At 47.9% G+C, this 27,111-nt stretch overlaps 1 protein-coding gene across 2 annotated transcripts in view; it reads right to left on the bottom strand.

Moving 5' to 3' along the window:
• Positions 1-27,111, bottom strand: part of WDR44 (WD repeat domain 44) — a 543,349-nt gene that overhangs the window by 341,182 nt on the left and 175,056 nt on the right. For both annotated transcript variants that reach the window (XM_078688542.1, XM_078688543.1), the window contains one exon: positions 14,411-14,541. In XM_078688542.1, the coding sequence (XP_078544668.1) occupies positions 14,411-14,541 (131 nt within the window). The remainder of the gene's footprint in view (positions 1-14,410; positions 14,542-27,111) is intronic.

Genomic DNA, 27,111 nt, shown 5'->3' with positions numbered 1-27,111 from the left:
TACCCATGCTGTGGTTGGCACTATTCTGTCGTCAAATAGTGACAGAGATAAAAGACATAAAAGTACAGACACACACAGCAGGCTGGTCAACATACACAGTACATACACACATTTCCCACAGTTTATCATAAAAGGACTAGTTGTCCTAGGTTTGTGCTAGGGAGGTTACCCTTTGGATCAATCAGACAAGCCCCATAGGTCAGAGATGGAAGTTAGTGCTCAGCTGCTAACTGTAAAGAAAAAGTAATGGTACCCAAATAAGGAAAGCCACCAGGCCAGGAAGTAAACAAGACCTTAGGTTCAGCAATGTGAGGCAACCATACTTGTGTGGCTTCTGCGAATGGAGCTCAAGAGACCTACCCTCCTCTGCTTGCTTGCCTGCCTGGAGCAGAGGAGGTGTCCCGCTTTTAAAGTGACATAGATTGGACTAATTGTCCCCAGGTGCTGCGTATGTTGTGCTGTATGCTGTGGTTGTGTGAGTAGGGGGTGGTACGGTAGTCTATGAGCTTACGTGAGTGTGCAACAGCCAATGAGGTGCCGCGTTGCAGCAACTGAAAAACGGGCCCTTCCACGGCGGCCATCTTACTGTGTGGAGGAGGGTCCGCATACATGCTGCAGTTGTCTTACCAATAAAACAAAACATGGTGGAACTGTCCATAAAAAAATCCAAACCTCCATCCTGCCCATCTCTCCCACCCACACCCCTCCCCCCCACATTAGTGATAACCATGTAAAAGATAAATCTTGGCCAATTCGTCTCAGATGGCTCAGTTATTACAATCCCGATGTCAGTAATGGATTTGAAACATTGTGGCTCAAAGTAATGAGCTTATGTGTTTAGAGGCATGAGGGGGCCCTTACACGTAAAAACATCATAGTAGCCAGAGCCCTAAGTCAGCAGGGAAAAAGCCACGTGTGCTGAGGTGGTACAAAACATCATATTGGAGTGTGTGGTGTGAAAAGTATTGGAAAATTACCCATCAGGATACTGGGTTTTGTATATGTATAAAAACATGTAATCAAAGACAGTCATTCCTACTACTGCAAACTGTTTTGTATGTGCCCACCTTGATGTATGGTATAATGTTCATGAAATGGTTTCAGTATGCAAGCAGCATCAGTAACTTGTAAGTCCGAAGTGAGGGAAAAGAGTTCAGGGATATATGGCCATATAGAGCTTGCAGTAGAGACCAACAGAATTGGCAAGTACAAAGTCGCATATTTGGGTTGGTGTATGTTTTTGCCACGTTATTCACACCCACTCATATGCATCTAACAGACCATGTGAGTTCTCATAGAAGACCGTGGGGCAAAGAAGGGTCTGTGTCCCCAGATATGGTGTACAATACCATATCAGCAAATATGATATATGTAGCAGATGATAAATGGAAACCTAATCAAAGGTGATGGGCCTGAGTGGTACAACAGAAATCCTCATAAAAAGGGGTATGAGTATCTCCAGTACAGAATTACTCGCATCAAGAGACTTAGTCTCAGAGGTTCTATCTCACACCACCGGATCTCGTCATTCAGGCCCATGTTATTAGTGGAGAAACGGAACATCCATTGTTGCTCCTTTCTAAAGAGATTGAGCACCACTTCATGAATTGTTGGCTTCTAGGATAGTCCAACATAGGTCATCAGGGAAATGCTTAGAGTTGTAAAAGTGATTATACATTTTTGTGGCACTGCATCCGCAACGAATAGTGCTCCAGTGTTCTATTATCCCAGTCTTTTTGGCCCTCATGGTCATGCCACGTAGTGAAGGGCCCATGGGCAAGTGATCAGGTAGATGTAGTTCCTTGTATTACAGTTAGTGTGATTTTTCTGTAAAACCAGGTGGAATGGGGCTCAGTTTATCTCATGTGTATGCTGAGTCAAAGCAAAGACTCTGCAGGACCCACAAGGGTAGTGTCCTGTCACAGGTGGTAGAGCCCACAAGGTGATCTGCTTGTGTGATTGTTGTGTACGTGGTCTGGTATGTACAAGGAGGTCTTTTAGGTTCTAGGTTCGCTTGAAGGCAAAGCATTGTCGTGGAATCTCTAGGGACCCATGCTTCATGATAATATGCTGGATCTTATGTTGGTCTCCAGAAGGACCTCTCAGTGATTGTTTCATGCCGTTTTCTTTGCTCATCTGATGACTCTAGTAGTATAATTTCTAGAAGTCCGGTACTGAGTGCTGTGGCTTGTGCATCATAATCTTCCACTGAGCTACAGTTTCTTTGGAGTCGGAGGAACTGTCCAAACGGCAGGTTATCCGAAGGGCTCTGGGATGATAGCTATCAAAAAAGAGAAGGCAATCAGTAGTCTTCTTGTAAGTCTGTGTGCATAAGTGTCCGTCCTCAATAGAGAAGGGTAGATACAGGAATGGTATCCCTTTCGTGCAGGACAACTGTGTGAATCTCAGGTAAGGATCCAAGGTATTGATCCAACATCCGAACTCTAGACGCCTGTTTTTGTCATCCTCCCAGAAAAACAGAATGTCATCTATGTAACGTCACCACGTTAGAATATTGTCTTTGAAGGGGTTTGTGGTAGTGCAGATATATCACTCTTCAAAATGGGCCATGTACAGACAGGTCAGGCTCAGGGCGAGCGTGCTGCCCATAGATGTCCCTTGTATTTGATGATAAATCTGGTTCTTGAATTTGAAGAAGTTGTTCTTCAATGCCACTGTTGCATACTCAATGATAAAGTCAATGGGCGTGGCAGTCGTCCAAGTTCGGGCTCCTAGGCAGGCCTTTATGATATGGGATGTTAGCATAAAGTGCCTCTACGAACAAGGTCATGAGAAGATTAATTTTCCGCTGACTGTTGGTGTTGACAATCAGGTTCAACATGTCAGTCTCTTTTAGGATCGAGGGGGTTCTCTGGACCAGAAGTTGGAGGTAGTAATTGCAGAACTTGCTCAGAGGTTCCAAAAGAGATCCAATGCCAGAGACGATGGGTCTTCCTGGGAGAGGCTTAATGCCCATGCATATGGGGGGTAATATGTAGAAGTAAGGGGTCTTCGGAGAAGTGTTCACCAAAAACTTTGCTTTGTGTTTCATGATCCAGTCTTGTGCCTCTGCTGTCGTCGTGACCAAGGGCTGGATGTGTTTCATCAAAGTTTCAGTTGGATCTGTCTTCATAGGACATTAGTATCTTCCATCTGCTAGTTGTCAAAGGCACTCTTGGTAATAATAATTGAAGTTCATCACACCAATTGCCCCATCTATGTCTGCTGTTTTTATTATGAGCAAGGGGTCCTCGGTCAGGGTAGTGATTGCTTTGCGTCTTCATATGGTCTGGATGATTGGATCAGTGCAGTCTCTTTCAGTACAGCTTTTTCAAAGGTGAGAGCCTCAATGGGTGTCATGGCTGCAGTAGGTGTGAACCTTGATAATATCCTCAGTCCAGAGTCCTCACGGTCTTAGGAGGGTATTGGCTTTGAAAAAATGTCCAAAGACTGACCTTGGGAAAGAGCTGGTCAAGCTCACGTGTCAAACAAAATTAGCCTCCGCGGGGAGAGGGCACAAAACCAAGGCCTTTACGCAGAACCACAGTCTGGTTCTCGGTTAAGATTTTCTGTGAAAGGGTAATGACTATTGACTATTGTTGTAAACGGTTTGTTGCCTCCTGTGCAGTGGTTGAGGGGGCATATGGAACCCGGGAGCCACATCTGTGCTTGTCCCTAAAAGGGGGGCACCAGATATCCATACACGCGTGGTGGAGGGGGGTCTACTCCCCAACAGCTCTCGTAGCCGCCCCAACTGGCGTTACCAGAGTAGGTGGTGGAGCCATCATCTGATCAGAGTTCACCGCCATGTGGACAGTAATCTTCTTTCCTATAGGGAAACACCTTCTCCTTGTCAAACCTTTCTGCAGTTTGGTTATCTTCTGCTGCCTAAAGTAGTCCTAATGTTCATTTATCTGAGCATTAATCTCAGACAGTGAGATTTGAATGCCGAGATGCTGATCCTCGCCTTCAATGCATTTTCTGCAATATTAATCTTGAAGATAAGTGCAGCAGATAGGCATTTGGCCGTAATGATGATAAGAATGAGCCAGTCACATGTGCACTTCCACGCGATCTGTGACCATTCCCTTCTGAATACTAGGTCTTCCAGAAACAAGCACGGTGTTGTAGTCACCAAAAGCCCATTAGGTACTATGCTTGCTCTGAGGTACTCTGTCATAATGGGGCTGTGCATGGCTATCTTTTTTTTTAAAAACTCTTTTTATTGAACACGCTCAGTAGACAGCATACTAACATTTACCAAAGCATGCACATTGGAGATATTCTTACATGGGTTTGGCGGACACATGGCGGGATGGGATAAAACTGTTTGCCAATAAAGAAGAAACATCATTAAAGGAGTACTATTCTCTAGACGTCTGGGCCCACTCCAGTGTCCACCTGGCTCTACAGCACTCCCCTGTAAGCACGCCATGGGCCCCACACCTTTTCCCATTTCGTAACACATCCCCTGCTCTTGTATACCATTTCTTCTGCTCTCTGGCACCAGTCCATGTCCCTCTCCTATTCTGTCACTTAAGGGGGATAAAGTGCCCCCCACCTTCTTGAAATAATGTGTTTCGCGATTCCCGCAGACCGTATAAGCCACATGGTGACATATTTGGGCAAGACCGCCTCCCCCTTGATTATAAGCAGATGCTATTTTACGTCCAGCGGTACATCAGCACCCACTACACTGGCATTTATTGCTGTGACCTTTTGCCAAAATTGCGCTATCCTAGGACATTCTCACAGGATATGAAGGAACGTGCCCTCATTCTGGCAACATCGGATGCACTGCAGCGTCGAGGGGTAATAGTAGTGATGCAAAATCCGGAGCTGGATCAGGCAAAAGTGCATTCGTATTGCTATCTCGCGCGGGCCCTGGAGTGCCTCTTGCCACTCTACATCATCTATGTTGCCCAGGTCGTCCGTCCGGGCCGCCCTTAAGGCGGCCAATTGGTCAGGCAGATTGTTCATAAGCTTACGGTACATAGTGGAAATTGCTTTCTCAGGGATAGGGTCAATCAAAAGCCTGTGTTCCAGGGGAGAATAGTCAGGAAGGGAGGTGTCACCTCTCAGCTGTGTCAACAGTGCATGTCCGATTCTCAAATAGTGGAACCTCTGGGTCTCTACCAGCCCAAACTCCCACTGGAGATCCTCAAACGAGAGTGGGGCCCCTTCCCTTCACATGTCTCCCAGTCTCTCTACGCCTAATTTCTCCCATCCTGAGAACCCTTGAAGCGAGGACACCTCTTTTAACCCAGCACTATGCCAAAGCAGTGTTCTGCTGGTCAATTTGTTCTGCCACCCCAGAGCCCGATTAACGTCCCTCCAGCATGTCACAACTTTAGCTGTGTGTGGGGGCCAACTAGGGTTGTTCTGCATGCATACAGCAGCGGCTCACAGATCCCTGACGGCATGGTATCTCAGAATACCCTGTATGCTGGTTCATCCCTTTCTGAGTATACCCAGTCGTTGACCACGGGCAGTTGCTGTGCCCAGTAATAGGGCCTTCCATCCTGTGCCGCCAGACCGCGATCGCACACCCCTCTTTGAAGTTTATGCAGCGCTATCCTAAGCGTGCCCGCCTGCCATATCAATTCCCGAACATCCTGAGCGACTTTTTGAAAAACCATTGGCGATATAGGATATGGGGTACTTCGCAGGATGTACAACAGGCGCGGCAGTGCCATCATCTTGAAGAGGGCCGCCCTGCCTGCCTACTAGCTGCCAGAGATTGTTCAAAGACTCCACAAGAACACTGGTCCAATAAAAGTACTAAGCGTTTTGAAACGGATAGTTGAAAGCTAAGTCAACAGCACCTAAACTACATCCAGACACACTCCAACTGACTACCTTCTCCACCAAGTGTCAAACCACCTCAGACAGGGGACATAAGCCAACTGAACTGTTTACTTAATCCTCTCCAGAAACCCAACATTTAAGACCTACACTCCAGGATCAGGTGGGCTGACATTCACCCACCTCGTAACACGCACATCCATCTCCATTCCTTCACAGTTACCTAAACTCACTACTAACACTACCTTTACTCCATGACCCCTATTTCACTCCTAACTATTCCTCCCTTTATCGTGTCGGTCCAACAGTGTCTCAACCCATTATGGGACTTAACCGTTCCTTTTAGGCGGCCACCTGCCCATCTAGTTCACACCAAAAGCCATTCAATGCACTTATCAGTTCCCTTTCTAAGCAGAAAAGCCTACATAGCAGAAGCTATTTGAAACTTCACACATCTCAGGAAAAATTCCGCCATGATGCATTGATGAACATTGAGAATAATACAGTAAAAGGCAAAGCTAAGTAGGTTAAATACCAAAAGCAAGTACTCCAAGTGAAGGGAATTTTTAAATCATCAACTGTTACTGGAAAATGAGATTTATAAACAAGAAGACTGTGAATAGGCAATAGATCAGGTGTCTCCAACCAGGCGGTCGCAAGCTACCAGTAGCTTGCGGGCACCTTCAGAGCAACTCACAGGCTTGAGTTAATTTTCAAATAAGCACAGGACGACCTTTACCTTTTAAAGTTTGGAGATGGCTGTGTTAATATTGCATTCTCGTCAGGCTGCAGATAGCAGGGCCCGATAATGAGCACTGCTCAATCAGATTTATGATCCAGGCTGGGGCACAGAGGTAAAGAACTAACGCTCCGAGGTATTTGACTGCTAAATAACAGTCCTTCTCAACTCAATATTGGAGAGTGAGAAGAGAATTATGTGTGTGTGCTTTTAAATGGGAGAGAATTAAAATGAAAAGTTACCTTAATGGTTAAGTACACTCTTCATTTTAATTTTCTCCCATTTCAAATTGCTGCATTTATAAACAGCAAACCTCTTGCTCCCAGTGGACGAGTAGAAACTGTTCCAAATGTATTAATGAAAAAGTAATTTTTTTTAAATGGGAGAAAGTTAAAGTGAAGAAAAATATTTCTATGAAACATTAAGTGTTAATGTCTCTCTCCACGTTCAATTAAGCCAATAATGTCAATGTTTTATTAAGTATGTGTCTACACTTTAAATTCCTTCCCATTTAAACAAATGGCTGTATATTTCTATTCTAAATATGGCACAGTGTCTACAGGCCACGGGGAGCAAGATACCTGCTGGTTGTAAATATGACACTTGGCAATGGGAGAAAGTTTAATTGAGGAGTTTTATGGATTCCATTTAAAAGTAAAGTTAACACTTCATTTTAATTTTTATTCCATTTCAATGTGTTGCCTTTACTTAAAGCTGCTAGCTGGTAGACACGGTGCCATATTTATAACTGAAAAATATAGCCATTATTTCAAGTGGAAGGAATTTCAGGAGCAGAAAATTTTTCCACATTATGAACATTTTTGCTGTACAGTTTTCTAAACTTAAAATTTCACCCATTTAAAAAAGGTTGTATTTCGAGCTATACATGTAACAGTGCAACATATGGCGAAAGGTAGGTCCTGTGCAACAGGTACACACAACACAGGTGTTCAGTCACCCATAAACATATATCCCAGTCATATGCACACATGTTAACACATCCCCAAAACAGCACGCTCACTGACGCACATTGCAGTGCTGTCATAGTGCCACTAGTCAACGAATTTAGTTCAAACCACCGTATCTGGCTCTTTTGACATTAGACATAAAATCAATGCACCTAGGCATGGCGTGTTCCGTAACAATGCACAAGTTGCTTAAGTCTTCATTTGCCTACAATGATTTTCGCTCATCAGAAGCAGCTCTTACTACAGAAAAGGTTGGGGACCCCTGCAATAGACCATTCATGTTTCTCCAAACACGGATTAATATATATTTTTCCAGTACTGGGCAGTTGAGTGAAGGCAGTTCAGTACATTAAATTGGAGTGTTCAAATAGGGAGTAGTTTCTTATCTGTAACTCCAGTTCTGTAGTAGGGGTATCTCTGTTATAGTCATAATCATGTGTGTGGACCCCGGAACAATCGAAATAGTCTCTTAAGTTGTCCTCTTCTGCAATCCCGCATAGACCCTTAAGAGAAAATCAAAGACAAATAACGCAGCCTGAAATTAACAAGGCTACACTGGCCAGTACTTTATCCTGAAGTGAAAAAGGATAGCCAGATAACACTGAAATGTAAACATTTTGCTAAGTTTCACACATAGAGATACTCCCCGTCACAAAAATCCTTTCTCATGATAGAGAGGAAGGGTTGGACAGACAAGCTCCATAGGCTGCCATTATGTGTCTGTAAATGGATACCATGCTTTTAAGGAACCCTCCAAAGACCCTCAGTATCCCATGATGCACAGCCAAAGGATAGTTACTTTCAGTTCTTTTTGAAGGTGTATAAAGCCAGGACTGTAGCATTCAGGATATTATCGTTTCATCCACTGGGGAGGAGGGCGGGTTGCTTATGACTATAACAGAGATACCCCTACTACAGAACTGGAGTTACAGGTAAGAAACTACTCCTTCTGTAGTAGAGGATCTCTGTGTATAGTCATAATCATGTGAATAGAATGGCAAGCCCATCCCAAAGAAACCAAACCCAGCAGTGGAAGAAACAGACAGACCTCTACTGTGCAAATACATTTCTCAGCGAAGCCTGCCCAACCTGAGCATTAGCCCTGGCATCAGAGTACAGGCAATCGTGTTTAGCAAAGGTATGGACTGACTTCCAAGTGACAGCCCTACAGATGTCTGCAATGGGGACATTGCGCAGCAAAGCCGCTGTAGCAGCTTTACCTCTGGTAGAGTGAGCTTTAGGCTTACCCCCTAGAGTCTTGTTAGCTTTCTGGTAACAGTTGAATACAGGACACCATCCAGCTAGAGATGGACTGTTTAGAGGTAGCAAGACCAGTCCTGACCGATCCATAATTAACAAATAATTGATCCGATCTACGAATCTCCGTCTTATCTAAGTAGAATTTCAACATCCTTTTCACATCAAGGAAATGAAGGGACCTCTCCGTCGGAGAGGAAGGATGCTGAAAAAAACGTAGGCAAAGTGATTGTTTGATTCACATGGAAATCTGACACCACCTTAGGAAGAAACTTTGGGTGAGTTCTCATGATAACCTTAGATGCATGAAACACAGTATAGGGCTCTTGGCAACAGAGAGCCTGGATCTCACTCACCCTGCGAGCCGATGTTATAGCCACAAGGAAAGCTGCCTTCCAGGATAGATGCTGTAAAGAAGCCTTATGAATAGGCTCAAAAGACTCCCTCATTAGTCCAGACAGCTCCACATTAAGCTCCCACGAAGGCGAAGGACGCCTAATGGGACGAAACACCTTCAAACCTTCCAGAAATTCTTTCATGACTTGGATTTGGAAAAAGGAAGTTGGTGAAGGGCATTTCCTATACGCAGTTAAAGCTGCTAGGTGAACCTTAATGGAATGAAAATTAAGGCCAGATTGAGCCAAATGCAGTAAGTACAGGAGGATGACATCCTCCTTGCAGGATGTAGAGTCTGCACCCTTAGATGTGCACCAAATGCAGAATCTCTTCCATTTGTGTGCATAGAAAGTCCTTGTAGATGGTCGTTTTGCTTCTTTTAATATCTCCATGCAGTTCTGAGGAAGATTTAAATGTCCATGCTGCACTAGCTCAGGAGCCATGCTGCCAAATTCAACGATGAGAGGTTGGGATGCACCATCTGCCCTCCGAACTTCGTGAGAAGATCCGGACACGGAAGTTAAAGATGTGGCAGGAGAGACCGGTGTAGGAGGTCGGTGAACCACCACTGCCGAGGCCATTCCGGAGCAATGAAAATCATCCTGGGCCGGGACTGGGACAGCTTGAGCAACACTGTGGGAATCAGTGGAATGGGTGGAAAAGCGTAGAGAAAGCTGTTCTACCAGTTGATCCACAGTGCATTCCCCAGACCCAATCGTGATTTTCTTGAACGAGCCTGCTGAGCGCGTCTGCCTGAGCATTCTGAGCACCTGGCAGATGAGTCGCCATGATCGTCCGGCCCCTGGCCAGCAGCCAGTTCCAGATCGTCTGCGCCTCCCAAGACAGTGTGCGCGATCTTCAGCCCCCTCTGCTTGTTGAGGTAATACATTGTTGTTGTGTTGTCCATCTGTACAAGCAGGGAAGTGGTCCGAAACGATGGCTGGAAAGCTTTCAGCGCCAAGTGCACTGCTCGGAGTTCCAGAAAGTTGATGTTGTACCTGGACCCCGTCTGGGACCACGTCCCTTGCATCTGAAGGTGGTCTGATTGCGCTCCCCAGCCGTGGAGAGACACATCTGTCACAATGATTTGAGTCGGTATCTCTTCGTGGAACGGAATCCCTCTGAGAAGACTGTGTGGTGAACACCACCACTTCAGGGACTAGACAGCATGTTGCGACAGTTAGATTCTGTCCTCCCAGCTCCCTTGTTTCTGGTCCCACTGATCCTCCAGACATTCCTGCAGCGGCCTCATGTGTGGTGCGAGCATGTGGAGTGAGAAAGACACAAGAGGCCATCGAAGCCAGGAGAGAGGACACCGTCCTCACCGTCGCAGAGGGAATGGACACGAGAGCCTGAGCCTTCCGAAGGATCGATAAGCGTCACTCCTCCGAAGGACACACGCTTGCCTGGAGTGTATCGATGGAGGCTCCCAGGTACTGCAGACACTTAACAGGAGTCGGGACAGACTTTGACATGTTGATGTGAAGACCCAATTGGTTCAACAGAACGGCCGTCCTGTTGAAATGTAGCTGCGCTTCCTGAAACGTGGCGGCTTTGATAAGCCAGTCGTCCAGGTACGGATAAACGAACACCTTGTTCTTCCTCAGGTGCGCTGCAACCACCGCCATGCACTTTGAAAAAGTCCTGGGCGCAGACTTCAGACCGAATGGAAGCACTGTATATTGGTAGTGATTGGTGCAGACAAGGAACCGCAGGAACGTCCGATGCTTCTTTGCAATGGGTACATGGAAGTACGTGTCTTGCAGATCTATGGCGCATAGCCAGTCCCCTTGATGCAGCTGAGGATAAATCTGGTGCAGGGACAGCATTCAGAACTTTTCTCTGCAAATCCATTTGTTTGCTTGCCGCAAATCGAGAATGGGTCTGAATTCGTTTTTGTCCTTTTTGCGCACAAGAAAGAACCTTGAGTATAGACCTTTTCCCCTTTGAGGAGGAGGAACCAGTTCTATCGCTCTTTTTCTTAACTCGGTATCGGCCTCCACTTGAAGTTCGCGCAACAGGTATTGTGAACGAACTGGTGGAATAGATGGAGGAGGGCTGCTGAAACCTAGACAGTATTCATTGCGAACAATATTCAGCACCAAATTGTCCGGAGTTATTTTTCTCCACTCGGCCAGGTAATTTTGAATGCTTCCCCCCCACAGGAGTGGGTTACAGAAGAGGGGGAAGTAATCCCTCAGGGCTAAGAACCAGCGGGGGCATTGTTTCCCGATGTGGACTGCTGGTTGCCCCTGCCGCTCTGACGTCTCTGAAAGGGCTTCCGCTGAAACTGCTGTTGCAGTTGTTGTCCAGCCTGACGGCCTTGTCTGCGTTGGAACCGTTGGGAAGAGTAGCGCCGTTGGTAGGGGCAGAAACTCTTATGCTGGTCCTTAGGCTTCTCCAAGCCAACAGCCTTGAGGGTCTCAACCGCCGCTTTCAGACGAGCCATTTCCTCACCCACATTGGAACCAAAGAGGGTGGAACCCAAGAATGGCAGGGTAGCGATCAGTTGCCTCCGGTTTCAGGGAGGTGAGACACAACCATAAATGGCGCCGCAGAGTCACACCATGGCAATATCCATGGGCTGCCAGGAGAGGGGTGTCCGCAGCTACACTTATGATCTGATTAGAGACCATCAGACCTTTATTGAGAACCTCGTGAAAGTCCTCAGGCTTGTCTCTAGGCAGGAGTTCCACGAACTGTTGAAGAGACTCCCACAAGGAGCGGTCATACCAGCCCAAGAGGGCAATCGAGGTCGCTGCTTTCACTGAAGTGGCTGCAGTGCTGAAGACTTTTCTCCCCCCAGAATCAAGTCTACGGCTTTCCTTGTCCGGTGGAACGGTGGTCGAAGGGGCCATAGCATGCTGCTTCTTCGCCGCCACCACTGTGGCTGAATACGGAGGGGGATCCACCCGAAGGAATGCAAGGTCCGAGTCTGGGAGCCTGTAATTCTTTTGAAGTCTCGAGGGTGCTGACTTTACTGAGGCAGGCGTCAGAAACAACTCCATCACCGGTTCCTCCAAACCGAGTACCAAAGGAAGCAGAGGATGAGAGATTTGCTTCCGTTGTAGTGTCTCAAAGATCATACACGTGGTAGGGGCAGGCACGGACAGTGCAATGGCCTGTTTCGCCGCTCCCCTCACCAGAACCTCCTTAAACGTGGTAATGTCATCGACAGGTGACACCCTCAGAGGTGGGGAATCCGACTAGGTTGGCGAGTATCTTCCTCCACTAGAGGACTCCGTGTCCCTAGTATACCTAGAACTTGACCGCTCGTGACAATGACGGCGAGATCTGGTATAAGACCGGTGCCGGCTGCGAGAACGATGTCTCGGCTGGGATCGAGATCTTGGCCTTCTGGGCACCGCCGGGACCACTGGCACAGGTGGAGCCACCGGCAGCCGAGGAAGCAGCTGAGGTGGAGGAGGCGGTGGTGGCAGACGTGGATGCGGAGGCGTCGGTGAGTGTGGAGTAGGAGGAGAAGGAGAAGGCGGCGAAGAGGAGGAGGAGGAGGAGGAGTAGGCGTCCTACGTCGCAGCGGCGACTGACTAGGAGCCACAGGTTGAGCTGGTTCCGGTGACCTAGTTGGAGAATAGGTTGTGGAATACTCGGAGTCCGAGGTATGAATTACCCTCCTCCGCTTGCAGGCAGGCCTCAAAGAGGAAGTTCTGGAAGCAGTGCCCCTTGATGGCGAACGTCGATGCCGTCGTGACCTTGAACTCTCAGACGTGGAGATGCTGACCACAGAGGGTGACAAGCTTCTCGACGACGAGCTCGGATGGCTTTTTGGCGTCGACTTTCTTCTAGACGTCGACTTTCTTCTCGACGGCATCGATCTTCTCGTCGACGGCGACCTGCGCATCGACGGCGAAGTCGCCTCGATGGCGAGCGCCGATGTCTCCTGGACTCAGATCGACGGCGATGATCTGTCGGCGTCATCTGTGATGTCTTCGACGTCAACCTCGTCCGAGGTCTCCACGTCCATCCCCTCGACGTTGATCTTTGAAGTCGTTTCGACCCAGAGCCCTGGGTCGACGGGGAGCATATCGTTTTTATACCTGTTTTCGACGTAGACGTTGTCGCCCTCGACGTCGACCGAGACCGGCGTAGTTTCTGAGCCTTTTTTTGACTGGGGAGCCCCCCCAGAGGCTGCCGCATGGGTTGTGGAAGAGGAAACGCTCTCTCCATGCCCTGATGTCCCACCTGCAGCCTGTTGTTTTCTATGCTCCAGGCCTTGAAGACGAACCTTCTCCCTGTCACGCAGGGTCCTCCTGGAGAATGACTTACAAATGACACAGGAGTCAAGAACATGAGATGAAGGAAGACGGAGTATACAAACCCTGTGAGATTCCTACTTGGCCTTCTTCCTGGCACATTCTGGGCACTTGTCAAATAAAGATGGCATTTTGACAAGAAAACAGTGGCTTAACTGCCCCAAAACGACAGCAAAAGGAAGATAAAGGCCTCAGACGTCGAGTGAAACACTCAAACTATCAAAAAAGCTAACAAATTTGATGATATACCACTAAAGGTAGAGCTCAATGCTCCAGGGTCCTACTAGCAGGAGCCAGAAAAAAGAACTGAAAGTAACTAGCCTTTGGCTGTGCGTCATGAGATACTGAGGGTCTCTGGAGGGTTCCTTAAAGGCACGGTATCCATTTACAGACACATAATGGCAGCCTATGGGGCTTGTCTGTCCAACCCTTCCTCTCTATCATGACAAAGGATTTTTGCGAAGTGGACTTTCTCTATGTGTGAAACTTAGCAAAATGTTTACATTTCAGTGTTATCTGGCTATCCTTTTTCACTTCAGGATGAAGTACTGGCCAGTGTAGCCTTGTTAATTTCAGGCTGCATTATTTGTCTTTGATTTTCTCTTAAGTGTCTATGCAGGATTGCAGAAGAGGACAACTTAAGAGACTATTTCGATTGTTCTGGTGTCAAAACACATGGGCGGGACTATTCACTTGATTAGGACTATACACAGAGATCCCCTACTACAGAATTAAAATTCTAAAACGTAGCATGATGAAATAGGTGCCTGGAAAAAATCTCATACTAATGTACAAAAGGACAACTTGCTGTCAAGCGATAATGAACTTTGTCCAGAGTGGGGAGGAAAAAATGGAGCAGGCAATCACCAAACTGCACATAAATTTGCTTTACAGTTAAGATCATACTTTTTCGGACTTCATTAAAACAAGCACACAATTTAAACCGCAATTTGATGAACAAGATGACTCACCTGAGCTGTAACTATTTTAACTCCACTTGTAGCACTTGCTAGATCCAATGAAGGTAAGGAATCTTTGGTCATACCCTCACCAGCGATATTTGGAGACAACAGACCAGTAGATGAAAAACTGTCCCTGGTAACTGAAAAATACTCAACTAAATTAGACAACAAATTCAACTGGACATGATATTAAGAAACATGATATCATTAGCAAAAAACATACAGTAAATCTAGAGGAATACAAAAGTATCCTTATCTGCTGTTTTGTGACTTCTTAATAGAGTAGAATGGGTGTATTGAACAAGTTACTTACCTTCGGTAAGAGACATAGATTAGTTATAGATTCCTTACCTTAGAATTACCCCCTTGCGTCAGACTGGATCCAGAAAGTTTTTTCTTTAGCAGTACCCCTGCGCGTCGAAAAGGTGGCGTCAGTCAGCTCTGCGTTCGCCGTTGGTGGGATGACGTCGCGGTAGCTACTTAGACGCCGCCCTCGCGCGCTGACGTTAGTTCTGTACACGACTTTCCACACCAGAAGCGCAGAGCCATGCAAGACACTGACCTCTGGTGCATAAAACTAGGGCCCTGAAAGGAAGTCCTTAGCCATAGAAATCAGTTCGCAGAACGGGAAGGATGGGTGGGGCGGTAATGAATCTATAACTAATTTATGTCTATTACAGATATATCATTACCAACGGTAAGTAACTTGTTCATCTGAAAGAGACAATTAGTTATAGATTCCTTATCTTAGAATAGATACTCCAGCAATACCAACCCCGAGGTGGGTCTGCAAACCAAGTTCACAACTGAAAGTCCTGGATAACAGAAAGGCCAAACAAGCCTTCTCTCTGGACTTGGCTGTCCAGGCAGTAGTGTTTTGTGAACATGTGCAGTGATGCCCACATAGCTGCCTGATAGATGTCATTAAGGGGGACTGCATGTTCCAAAGCAGTGGTAGCTGCCGTCGCCCCAGTGGAATGAGTGCATAACCCCACTGGAGGCTCCTTCTTTGCCAAGGAATAGCAAGCTTTGATGCACAAAACAACCAATCTAGAAATGGTCCATTTGTGCATGGCCCGACCTTTCTTGGCACCTACGTAGCCAACAATGAGTTGGTCATTCACCCGGAATTGCTTTGTGCAATCCAAATAAAATGAAAGTGCACGTTTTGGATCCAAACGGTGGAGCCTCTCTTCCTCTTTGGAAGGAGGGGGAAAGAAGGTGGGCAAAGTGATGGTCTGTCCAATGTGGAAAGAAGTAACCACTTTGGGAAGGAAGGAAGGACGAGTTTGAAGGACTACCTTGTCCGGATGAACAGCCAGAAAAAGAGGTTTAGAAGAAAGAGCTTGGAGCTCACTCACCCGAAGCGCAAAGGTGATGGTACCAGAAAGGTAGTTTTTAAAGTCAGAAGCCTCATAGGACAGTTATGTAGTGGCTCAAAGGGATCACACATAACATATGTAAGAACCAAGTTCAAGTCCCACAGGGGCATTACGAAGGGAACAGGAGGAAAAAGATGAGTAATGCGGCTAATGCCCTTAAGGAAGCGATTTACAACAGGGGACTTGAAAAGAGATGGCTGATCAGGAAGCCTAAGAAAGGCTGAAATGGTAGCCCTTTAGAGTGCCCAGAGCAGAGCCCTGCTGGGCTAAGGGAAGACCGAACAAGAGAACCTCAGATAGAGGGGCAGAAAGGGATCCACCAAGCCACAAATTTGTTCCATCTACAGGCATATACCATCTTAGTGGAGGGACGTCTGGCTGCCAAGATTACATGACAGACTTCGGGAGGCAGGTCAAAAGCCTTCAACTGCTGCCGCTCAATTTCCAAGCAAGGAGGTGGAGGCTGAACAGGTTCGGGTGGAGGACAATCCCCCACTGCTGTGACAGAAGATCCTCCCAAAGAGCCAGTTTGACTGGAGGATCGATGGCCATGTGTAGCAGCTCGGGCCCGGTCGCGCTTGATCTTCTTCAGCACTCTGGGCAGAAGTGGTATAGGTGGAAAGGCGTAGAGAAGATCGCAACTCCACTCGTGACAAAAAACATTGCGGGTTCTCTTCGGTGGCGAATATATCTAACCAAGGCTCTCCCCACTACTGAAAGAGACCTTAAACCACTTCCGAGTGAAGACGCCATTCTTGATCCATCATGCACCTGAGGCTGAGTTTGTCGGCCCTGGCGTTCAGTAAACCTGCCAGGTGTTGAACCACCAGGGATCTGCACTGATGTTCCACCAATATCCAGAGACAGAGAGCCTCTTGACATAGAGCCACAACACCACCCTGCACTGTTTTTTGCAGTACCACATGATGGTAGTGTTGTCCATGAACACCTGCACTACTCTTCCCCTTTACCTTGGCCAAGAGAACCATAGCTTCCTGGTGGAGAAGGGCCAGATGATCCTCCGACATGCGATGGTACTGAGGTGGCATGGCGGGGGGACGCTCTAGTGCGCTGCCTGCTTTGTCGCCAAACAAGCGATGGCCATCAAAGGGCTTGATCATAAGGGTAGCTTGGACAGCCCCAGAAAAGCCAGTCGATCTTAGACAGGCGTAACGTCGAAGTGCTACCGATGTTGAAATCGTCCTACCCAGTGATGTCCAGTCCACAGCATATGGTAACCTTTGCTGCGTCTCTCCCCTCGGCAACTGCACTGGACAGTATGGCTCTGGCCTCGTCAGGGCACTGGGGCAGCACCTGTGCCACCGTATCCCACACAGAGTGGGTATAATGGCCCAATAGACATGCAATGTTTACAGATTGTAGTCCCAAGCTCGAGGAATAAAACATATTCTTCCCAAGATGATCCAGTTTTTGGGATTCCCTATCAGGTGGTGCGTTAGGGAATGCACCTTTTGATGTGGAAGCTTGGACCACCAAGCTCTCAGGGGTGGGATGTTGGTTGGGGAAAGTGAGGTCGCCCGGGGGCTGGGTGGTGGCGTCTGACAGTCATCCTATCCACAGGAGCCCCTGTGTTGGGCCTGGACCAGGTGCCCAAAAGGATGCCGGTTAGGGCTTAATTAAACGGCAAAAGGGTCTCCGAAAAGCTTGCTGCCGGTTGAAGCATCTCTGTCAGGAGGTTAGTCCGAGTTCGAGTTGAGAGCCCTGGCCGCCCTACGCAACACCACTGCATAAGACGCTCCCTCCTCCGTAGCCACGGTAGGAGGAGGCAACATGCCAAGGTCTGGTGAGGTATCCAGACCACTGGCTTTCCCCAGTTCCTCCTCCAGTCCGTTTCGTAGCCCAACTGGTCAGTCAAGGGGTCTCCAGACCCCTCCCAGTCCTCATCAACCCCCTCTGGTTGCCCGTCTGGCCAAAAAGAACCAGGGTAGAACAGGGGCCTAAAAGTACCCGTCTGAGCCGGATCCGGCATCAGTCGACGCCGGTACGGCTCCGTGCCTACATCGGGGTGGAGGCCGGGGTCAATGTCGGCTGTGGACACAACCGGCTGCGGACATGGTGCTGGTGGAATCGGCACCGAGGCAGGTGGAATCAGGTCGACCGGCGCCGATCCCCCTGCATCCAAGGGGACCCTGCGGTGCCGGTGCCGGAGCCGCCGGCCTCAAAGGCCCAGGGCCCCCAGCCGAGTCGGCGGGGATTGATGGCATGCATCACTTTGTAAAAGGTGCAAAGTTGTACTGGGGTCGCTCCTGGTCCAGGGAAGGGAGGGAAACTCAGAGTCGACCCTTCGGGCTCCGCATGCGGAGCTGCGGGAGGGGCACCACCCTCATCCCTTGTTGCGTCGTCCGACCGACAGGGAGAAGTCGAAGAGCGACGATGCCTCTTTGACTTCTTCTCGTGCTTTGACTTACCTGAGGAGTGCGAAGACTTTGATAAAGACTGGTGGTGGTTCCGCAACCGGTCCCTCGACCTCCCACGTGACCGGGACCTCGAACGGCACAGAGCCTACTGCCACAAAGACTTTGGATTCATGGTCCGGCAGTCGGAGCACGACTTGGGGTCGTGGTCAAACTCGAGGCAAAACAGGCACACGCGGTGCAGATCCATCACCGACATCAGCCGGCTACAGGAACCGCAAGCCTTGAAACCGGGCATCCCTGATGTGCACTAGGAGTCGAAGACTCAAAAACGGTGTCGACAAAAGTCGTCAAAAGAGTCAGTCAAAAAGCAACTGGAGGTACCCCTCTCTCCAGATCTGCGATGGCTGGCACGTAAAAAGAAACAACTGACCTCAGCCCGTGAGGGCGGTGTTTAAATAGCTACCGCAACGTCATCCCGGCGACCAAGACATCGACGAGGACCACAGAGCTGACCGACGCCATCTTTCGACACAGAGGGGTCCTGCTGACAAAAAAACTTTCTGGATCCAGTCTGACACCTGGGGCTGTTCGAAGGTAAGGACACTATAACTAATTGTGTCTTTCAGATACCTAGGTTAGCCTTCACATTGCAGAGCCCCTCAGTTGTACTGAATTTGTTTTAGGATTTCTCTCGATAACGAGGCCCCTTTCCCACTGCAGATACCCACCTTTGTTTCTTGAGTAATTCTAAGCATAGCTTCAAAACACCTGTTTTAGACAGCAAAAGCATTTGCAATCTGTGACTTAACAAATTTACCTTCTGACCCAAGTTTACTGGTTGTCAATTTAGCTAACCATAGGGGTTTGGTCAAATGCCACCAATCATAACCTCGGAATAATGTTTATTAGGAAAAGCCATCACAAAGTAAATTTCCAGCAGAAAATACACAATTCTTCCAGATATTTAACAATCAGAAATGCTGTCTGGAGCTCATGATGATGAAGTAAATATGTAAAGGGGTGCAATATTCACAAAGAAACCGCTGGTGTACGTGCGCTCTATAAATACCCTTTATCATATCATATCATTTCATTCTAAAGGGTACCCTGGTGCTGTGAAAGGGATCAGCTGGAACAGACTACTGAAAGCCCATGCAAATGAGAATAAAACAGGTCTAGGTGAACTGAAAAATGCAAGGTGATAGTACAGCACTACATGCCACGAACAGATGCTTACAGTGTAAGTAACAATCCACTCGATGGTATGTGTGGCTGTAGGTACATATGCTATGCATAGAATGCAAGGCAGTCCCTTCTTTGAAGCCATGGCTAGCGCATGAGAGTTGCAGTAGTTTGAAAAAGAGTACGTAACACTGCCTGACCCACCTTGGCTTGTTGGTGTGCTAAAACATCCACACAGTAGTGTTTAGTAATTGTGTGTGGTGTTGATCATGTAGCTGCTTTACAAATGACAGCTAATGGAATATTTCCAAAAGATGCCATACTTGCCCCTTTTCTTCGAGTGGGGTGTGCTCTAGGAGTTACAAGTAAAGGTCTTGGCTTCAATTTAACAAGTTTGAATGCATTTAACTATCCACCTGGCTACAACCGATTTGAATTTAGGATTGCCACCCTAAGGTGGAAAAAAGCCACAAATAGTTGCTTTGTTTTTCAAAAGGTTTTAGTTCCATCTATGTAGAACATGAGTGATCTTTTAACATCCAAAATATGAAGAGCTTTTTCTGCAACAGAATCAGGGTGAGGGGAAAAACAGGAAGCTCAATAGATTGATTGAGGTGAAACTGGGAAACTACTTTAGGTAGGAATTTAGGATTAGTATGAAGAACCAGTTTGTCTTTATGTATTTGAAAGAAAGGTTCTTCTAAGGTGAACGCCTGAGGGAGGTAATGGGAACTAAAAACGCCACTTTCCATGATAGAAATTGAAGAGGGCATGAATGCCAAGGTTCAAAAGGAGGCCCATTAGCCTTGTGAGTACAATATTTAAGCTCCAAGAGGGGGCTGGAGGAACATAAGCTGGAATAACTCATTTAAGTTCCTCCATGACTGCTTTAATGACTTGAATACCGAAGAAAGATAGATGCTGTATGTTCTGTAGATAGGCAGCTATGGGAGCAAGATTCAATCTAATTGAAGTAAATGCTAAATTGAATTTTTGCAAATGAAGCAAATAACAAATAATATCCTGTACTGTGAGAATATTTATTTGTTTAAGATGACAATAATAAACAAAATGTTTCTATTTTGCAACATAACAAGCTCGAGTTGTGGGTCTGCTTGCTTGTTAAAGAATGTCCATACATTCTGTAGAAAATCAAATTCTAAAACCCCACCTCTGTCAGATCTCTAGGTTGAACATCTTGGGGTCTGGATGCCTGATTTGTCCATTGTCTCGAGTCAGAAGGTGCGGCTAGTAAGGTTGTGAAGAAGGGTTGACATGCCCAGGTGGGAGCTTGTATTGTTAGGTGTTGGAGATGTGCACCACAGCCTGTTTCTGATGCGTCTGTGGTTAAATGGTTTGAGGAACTGGGCCCAAGAAAGGCCACCCCTTCAATAGATTGTTGGTATTCCACCATTGCAAAGACCAGTGAGTGTGAAGGGCTTTCAGCACTAGAATCTGTAGAACCTTGGGCTTGACATCACTGACAAGAGATACATTTTTGCAGTGGGCGCATGAGTAGTCTTGCATGTGAGACGGTGGCAATGCAAGATGCCATCATTCCCAGTCGACACATTACAGTCAGATCTGTGGGAGTTTTGTTCAGCTGGAAATGGGATAGAGATGTTTGAAAATGTTGTATAGAAGCTGGATTGGGACATGCTAACTCCAACAGTGTGTTAAGGGTTGCCCCTAAGTATGGTTGAGTCTGAAGAGGTTGAAGGTGAGATCCGGGGATAATGATGGTGAACCCCATGTTGTGAAGTAGATCCACTGTCAACTGAATGTGTTGTTGACACTGGTAACAAGTGCTGGTTTGATGAGCCAGTCGTCCAAGTATGGGAATACATAAACATTCTGTTGTCTTAAGTGTGCTGCTACTACTCCAAGCACTGTGTGAAGACGCGAAGAGCAGTAGTGACTCCAAACAGAAGAACTTTGAATTGGTAATATTTTCCTGCTATGATAAACCTAAGGTACGTGCGATCAGCAGGGTGTATGGGTATGTGGAAGTAAGTCCCTGAGGTTCAATGTGGCTATGAAGTCACTGTGTAGTAGAAGGTGAATGACATCCTGCAGCATGACTGTAAAAAAGTACAGTTTTTGGCATTGCCAGCCCCCCCCCCCTCCTTTATTGCCTGACTCTAATGAATCTTCGAGTGTGAACTGGGTTCCTGCTAACCAGGTTCCCAGTGCCTGTGTTCTTTCCCATACCTGCATCTTTGTTTCCACAACTGACACACCTCTGGCTCACATATAAGTCCCTTGTAAAAGGTATCAGTGGTACCAAGGGCCTTGAGACCAGAGAGGGTCTCTAAGGGCTGCAGTATGTATTATGCCACCCTAAGAGACCCCACATTAATCACAGGCACACTGCCACAGCAGCCTGAATGTTTTGGTGCAGATAAAAGTGAAGACTCGACCTGGCACACATCCCTGTGTGCCAGGCCTACCTGCACCGTTAGAGGCATAGGTAAGTCACCCCTACAGCAGGCCTTACAGTCCTAAAGCAGGGTGCATTATACCTCATGTGAGGGCATACCAGAATGAGCAGATATGCCTATATAGTGTCTAAGTCCATTCTTAGACATGAAAAGTGCACAGTGAAGCCATACTGAGTACATGGGATGGGAGCTTGTCACTGAGTTCCATAGCTCCATCAAGCCTTCACTGAATTCCAAGTTGTTTGGTACCAAATATTTCAGCTTTATTAAGCCACACAGACGCCAGTGTTGGATTCATTAAGAAATTCACCCAAAGGCCACCTCAGAGGTGCCCCCTGAAATCCTACCAACTCGCCAGTGTGTGCCCGAGTGGTCCCCACCAGCCTGCCACGTCTAGACATGTTTCTGTCTGAGGTAGGAGCCTTTTGCTATCGTGGGTCAGAAACATAGCGTGCCCTGGGTGGAGCGGCTTCACACCTGCCACCAAGCAGGACCAGAATAGAAAGGTGTGAGCCTCAAAGGCTTCCCGTCCTTTGTTATAATGACCAGGGACTCACCAGCTAGTGGAGATGCCCATCCCCCTGACCAAGCCCCTTTTTGGCAGCAAGGTTGGCGTGAAAATTAGTAAGCAAGAGAGGTGTCACCTCCCAGCCAGGCCCTGAGGTCAAGTGACCGCCCCTCCAATGAGAATCCTCCATATTGTTTTGGAGGACTCCTGCCAATAGGGTTAGGGATATGCCCCCTCCCCAGAGGTAGTGGATATACAAAGGGTGTAGGTACCCTTAAGTTAAGTAGCCCATTGGCTACTACTTTCTGACCAGTGTAACGTCCCTAAAGTTAGTATAAAGGGGCACCCCGAATCCTAATCCTCAGATTAACGACGACCTACAGAGAAGATGACAAAGAACAGCAGATCCCTGCACAACAAGAAGCTCCAGTCACTGACTTGGTCCCAGCCCTGCCAGCCTGTCTGAAAACTTTGAACATTGCAAGCTTCCACAATTTGCCCCGCAGACCACCAACCTCCAAAACCCTGGGAACACTGTCTGTCTTCCATAAAGACTCCTGATCTCACATGGATAGTGGACCTGTCCAAAGGAAAACCATCTTCCAAAGACCAACGCTCTGCCTGAGGAAATGAAAAACTATTTACCTCTGCACAAGATGCCCAAGGCCCGAGTCCCAGTAGCCCACCCAAGCTTTTCTGAGTATGAGTCGACCGTGGGTTGACCCATGCTGGACTCCACGTTGACGCCTGCAGTCTTTGCATGATGATCCCCTCAACTGCGACCTGCACTGGTAAGCTGTTTTCTGATGCAAAAGGACATCTCTGCACCCGGAGCCCCTGGGCCTAGAGGAGATTAACTGACAGTGCCCTGATGCTCCAGCACATCCCAACTTACCTGTGCAGTTGTAGGTCTCCAGGCCTGTACCTGCAGCCTTTTTCCGACTTCGTCCATCATCCCCTTTTGTATCGCTTTGTTCGCCCTAAGTGTGGCAGGGTATGCTCCGACGTGAGTCCCTTGTTCACTTGGCCACTGGATTCAAGATAGCCTGGCTGATGAGGATTATGAATCCGAAACCGGTCCCAGGATGCTTGTTTCCGGTCCAGGGAAGACATGGCTTGGCAGTTCGGGCTGGACTGTTCCCATGAGGCACAGGGTCAGACTGATTTGCATATAGCCATGTCTGAACTGGGGTGGCTGAGTGAACTAAAGAATGGTGATGGATTAAACCCAGATCAGTTGACTGGGGGTGAGTGTTTGATTTGTTCAAACGCTCCGTCCATCATCCCCTTTTGTATCACTTTGTTCGCCCTAAGTGTGGCAGGGTATGCTCAGACGTGAGTCCCTTGTTCACTTGGCCACTGGATTCAAGATAGCCTGGCTGATGAGGATTATGAATCCGAAACCGGTCCCAGGATGCTTGTTTCCGGTCCAGGGAAGACATGGCTTGGCAGTTCGGGCTGGACTGTTCCCATGAGGCACAGGGTCAGAATGATTTGCATATAGCCATGTCTGAACTGGGGTGGCTGAGTGAACTAAAAAATGGTGATGGATTAAACCCAGATCAGTTGACTGGGAGTGAGTGTTTGATTTGTTCAAACGCTCCGTCCATCATCCCCTTTTGTATCGCTTTGTTCGCCCTAAGTGTGGCAGGGTATGCTCAGACGTGAGTCCCTTGTTCACTTGCCCACTGGATTCAAGATAGCCTGGCTGATGAGGATTATGAATCCGAAACTGGTCCCAGGATGCTTGTTTCCGGTCCAGGGAAGACATGGCTTGGCAGTTCGGGCTGGACTGTTCCCATGAGGCACAGGGTCAGACTGATTTGCATATAGCCATGTCTGAACTGGGGTGGCTGAGTGAACTAAAGAATGGTGATGGATTAAACCCAGATCAGTTTACTGGGGGTGAGTGTTTGATTTGTTCAAACGCTCAGTCCATCATCCCCTTTTGTATCGCTTTTTCCGACTTCGACATTCCTGATTGGTTTGCATTGGGCGCCTAACGCAAAGTTAGCACTCTGCACCCGGCCGTACCTGTGCCGCTGGAGGTATAAGTTTGATGCTTCCCTGTGGCCCCTCCTGTGCTTATCTTAGCCCCCGGCGACTGGGTTAACAAACCGTGCTACTCACCTGTAAGTAGTACCACTTCAATTGCCCCCTTTCTCCAGTGGATAACACTGGCACCAGACACAGAGTTTGACCTCTAAACCCAGCCACCCCAGTGCCACTGATTGTGCTGTTTTGTCACTTACCTGGTACAGATTCTTTATGCAGAAACTCAATATCAGGAATCGTTTACTTACCTGCATATTGCTGATTGCATTGTTAAAAAATGCACTGTGTTCACTTTTTACATTGAAAAGCATTGATCTTGCAAAAAGTACTTGCACGTAACAAAGTATCTTTGGTTCTATAAAATAAATAAACTAAAATTATTATTTTTAAAACCACTGGTCTCTGACTTAGTCATTAAGCGTGTGTATCATTTATTGCCTGTATGTGTACAACAAATGCTGAGCACTGCACTCTGATGAGCCTAACTGCTTGCCCACACTACCACAACAAGCATTTGCAATGCAATAGGTCTCGCATTTGCGTGAGTTTAAGCTATTGGCATTGTAAATGACAATGCCTTTTATTTACCTGTTTTTATAATTAACACATAGTTAAAAGGCATTGTCATTTACAATGCCAATAGCTCAAACTCTTGTAAATGCCAAACCTATAGCCCCAGGTTTTTCATTCCACTTTAAGCCCTGGTGTCCACCCAACAAATGCTTGTTTGCTTACGTAGTGTGGCATGCGAACGGTACCATGGGCCCTAGTGGAAGCGAGGAATAACCCTCCCCTCGCTGGGTTGTGTAGTAAAGTACAGTAATAACAGTGTTCAGCAGTCCACCTGCGGTCAGTGGGCAGCGATGCCAGTGCACTGTCCTAATTTGCATACCGGGCGGCAGGTTCTTTTCTATGCTGTCGCCGCAGCTTTGGAATGTTAGGAGACTCCCACCTGAAGAACAATAGCTTTAAAAAGAAGTTCGAAAGGTTAGCGGTGTTATTGTTTCTTTACAGAGCCAAGAGGCGCAATAGAGCACACAAGAAAGAGTAAAGACACAACAAATCTAAAAAGAGGGGTAGGCGGTGAAAGAGAAATTTTAGTTTGGACAGTAGATTTTACCAGACACGTTAGAGGAAACGGCGTCCTTTATTAAAGAACACGTTTTTTTCAGGTACAAAATTGTAAATATGGGTTTACTTACCAAAGTCGGGCGGCACGTTTTTTTTCCGTCCGCACAGCATGGCCCATGTGTGAATGCCGGTCAAGGAGATATCCGTGGGCTTCAGCATCAGCGCACCTGCCGCCGTCTATTTGGGGGGCCACCCCCTCTTTATCCAGACAGCTGGAATCCCCAGCAGCGCTCGCTCCGGCCCCTAAACGCTGCAACCTGTTAAACCCAAGAGCACGCGGTGCACGGCGGAGTGTGCACGCTACGCACCGAGTGCACGCCACACTTCGAGTGCACCACGGAGTCCAAGAGAGACCACAGAACACCCCGTTAAACTCTGCAGCATGTTAAGCCACAGACCATGCTGAGTAAACTTTCCAGTCGATAAGTGACCCCAGCACACGCAGCGCCACCCGGACTCTGCAGCCAGCGCCCACAGCAGGGTGTGCACGGTGACCGCAGACCATGTGCACTCTGCAGTCCGAGAGAGTCCAGGGCAAGCGCTGCGCCCCCAAACTCTGTAGCCAGCGACCTGGGTCCACAGCTGAGTGCACACAGAGTACTCCGTGCAGTGAGATACCACAGCTCACTGGATGCATTGTGCAGTGCGGACAGCGGAACCAGCGGCTAGAGTCCAAGCTGTGTGCAATGAGGGCGCACAGCGCAACAGTCCAGTCCAAGAGAGACTGGTCGCTCACTGCCGTACACCGCGCAGCCGGTTGAACCATGTGTACAGCACTGCCAGACCGTGCACACAGGAGTGCTGTCAAGTGACAAAGAAGAATAAGCCATGTGGTGCGCGCGTGCGCAACAAGGCTGTGAAATCCCTGCGAGGAGCTTGCGTCATGAAAAGAGCTGGCCTCAGTGTTTCTGTTTCCCGCCCACAGTGCAATAGGAGCCGCCACAGAAAGTTCCAGCAGCACCCGGGTGCGAGGCAAGACTAGCCTGCCCCGCTGCCACCTCGGCCGCCCGTGAGTCTCGCTTGGAAGGAGGCAGCATCGGGCAAGGGTGGACACTGACGAGAGCAAGAGTGGAGGGCCGGCTGAAAGTTAGCACTGGAGGAGCCTGGTAGAACAGGAAAGGACCGACGCTTGAGGAACATGCTTGTGCTCCCGGGTAGTCAGGAAGCCGGCCGGGGCTCCTGCTTGGTGCTGGGCGTGCTGCCTATGCACTGCCTGATGCCTGACACCCTAGGTGAGTCCGTCCATGGTCTTGTGACAGTGGGGGTGCAGTCGGGGTACTGCCGCTGGGCCAGGCAAGACCTAAATAGACTGCATTTGGGTGTTTAGGAAGGGGGGGAGGTTGGGCAAGTCGGGCATAGCAAAGAGGTGGCAGGGAGGGAGAGAGCTTCACCACAACTATGCCAATAGCAAGCCACACTTTGGCCGCTGTGCCGGAAGGCACTGTTTATATTGCATTTGCTTATTACTGAAGCCATGGTGCCAGCGAGACGCCGCTTATTTCATGTTCTGAAACTTGCTAAAAGGAAATAATAAAAAATAAAGCAGTATCACAAGTCCACCCTGTTAAAGCACACTTCAATTTCTCGTGTGCTTGTTACTGAGAGCAGTATGAAACAAACTTAATTAACGGCA

The sequence above is a fragment of the Lissotriton helveticus genome, chromosome 4_1 (genome assembly GCF_964261635.1).
Source record: "Lissotriton helveticus chromosome 4_1, aLisHel1.1, whole genome shotgun sequence".
NCBI classification, from domain to species: domain Eukaryota; kingdom Metazoa; phylum Chordata; class Amphibia; order Caudata; family Salamandridae; genus Lissotriton; species Lissotriton helveticus.
Note: the sequence above shows the minus strand (reverse complement) of the source record. Positions and strands in the feature narration are given on the sequence as shown.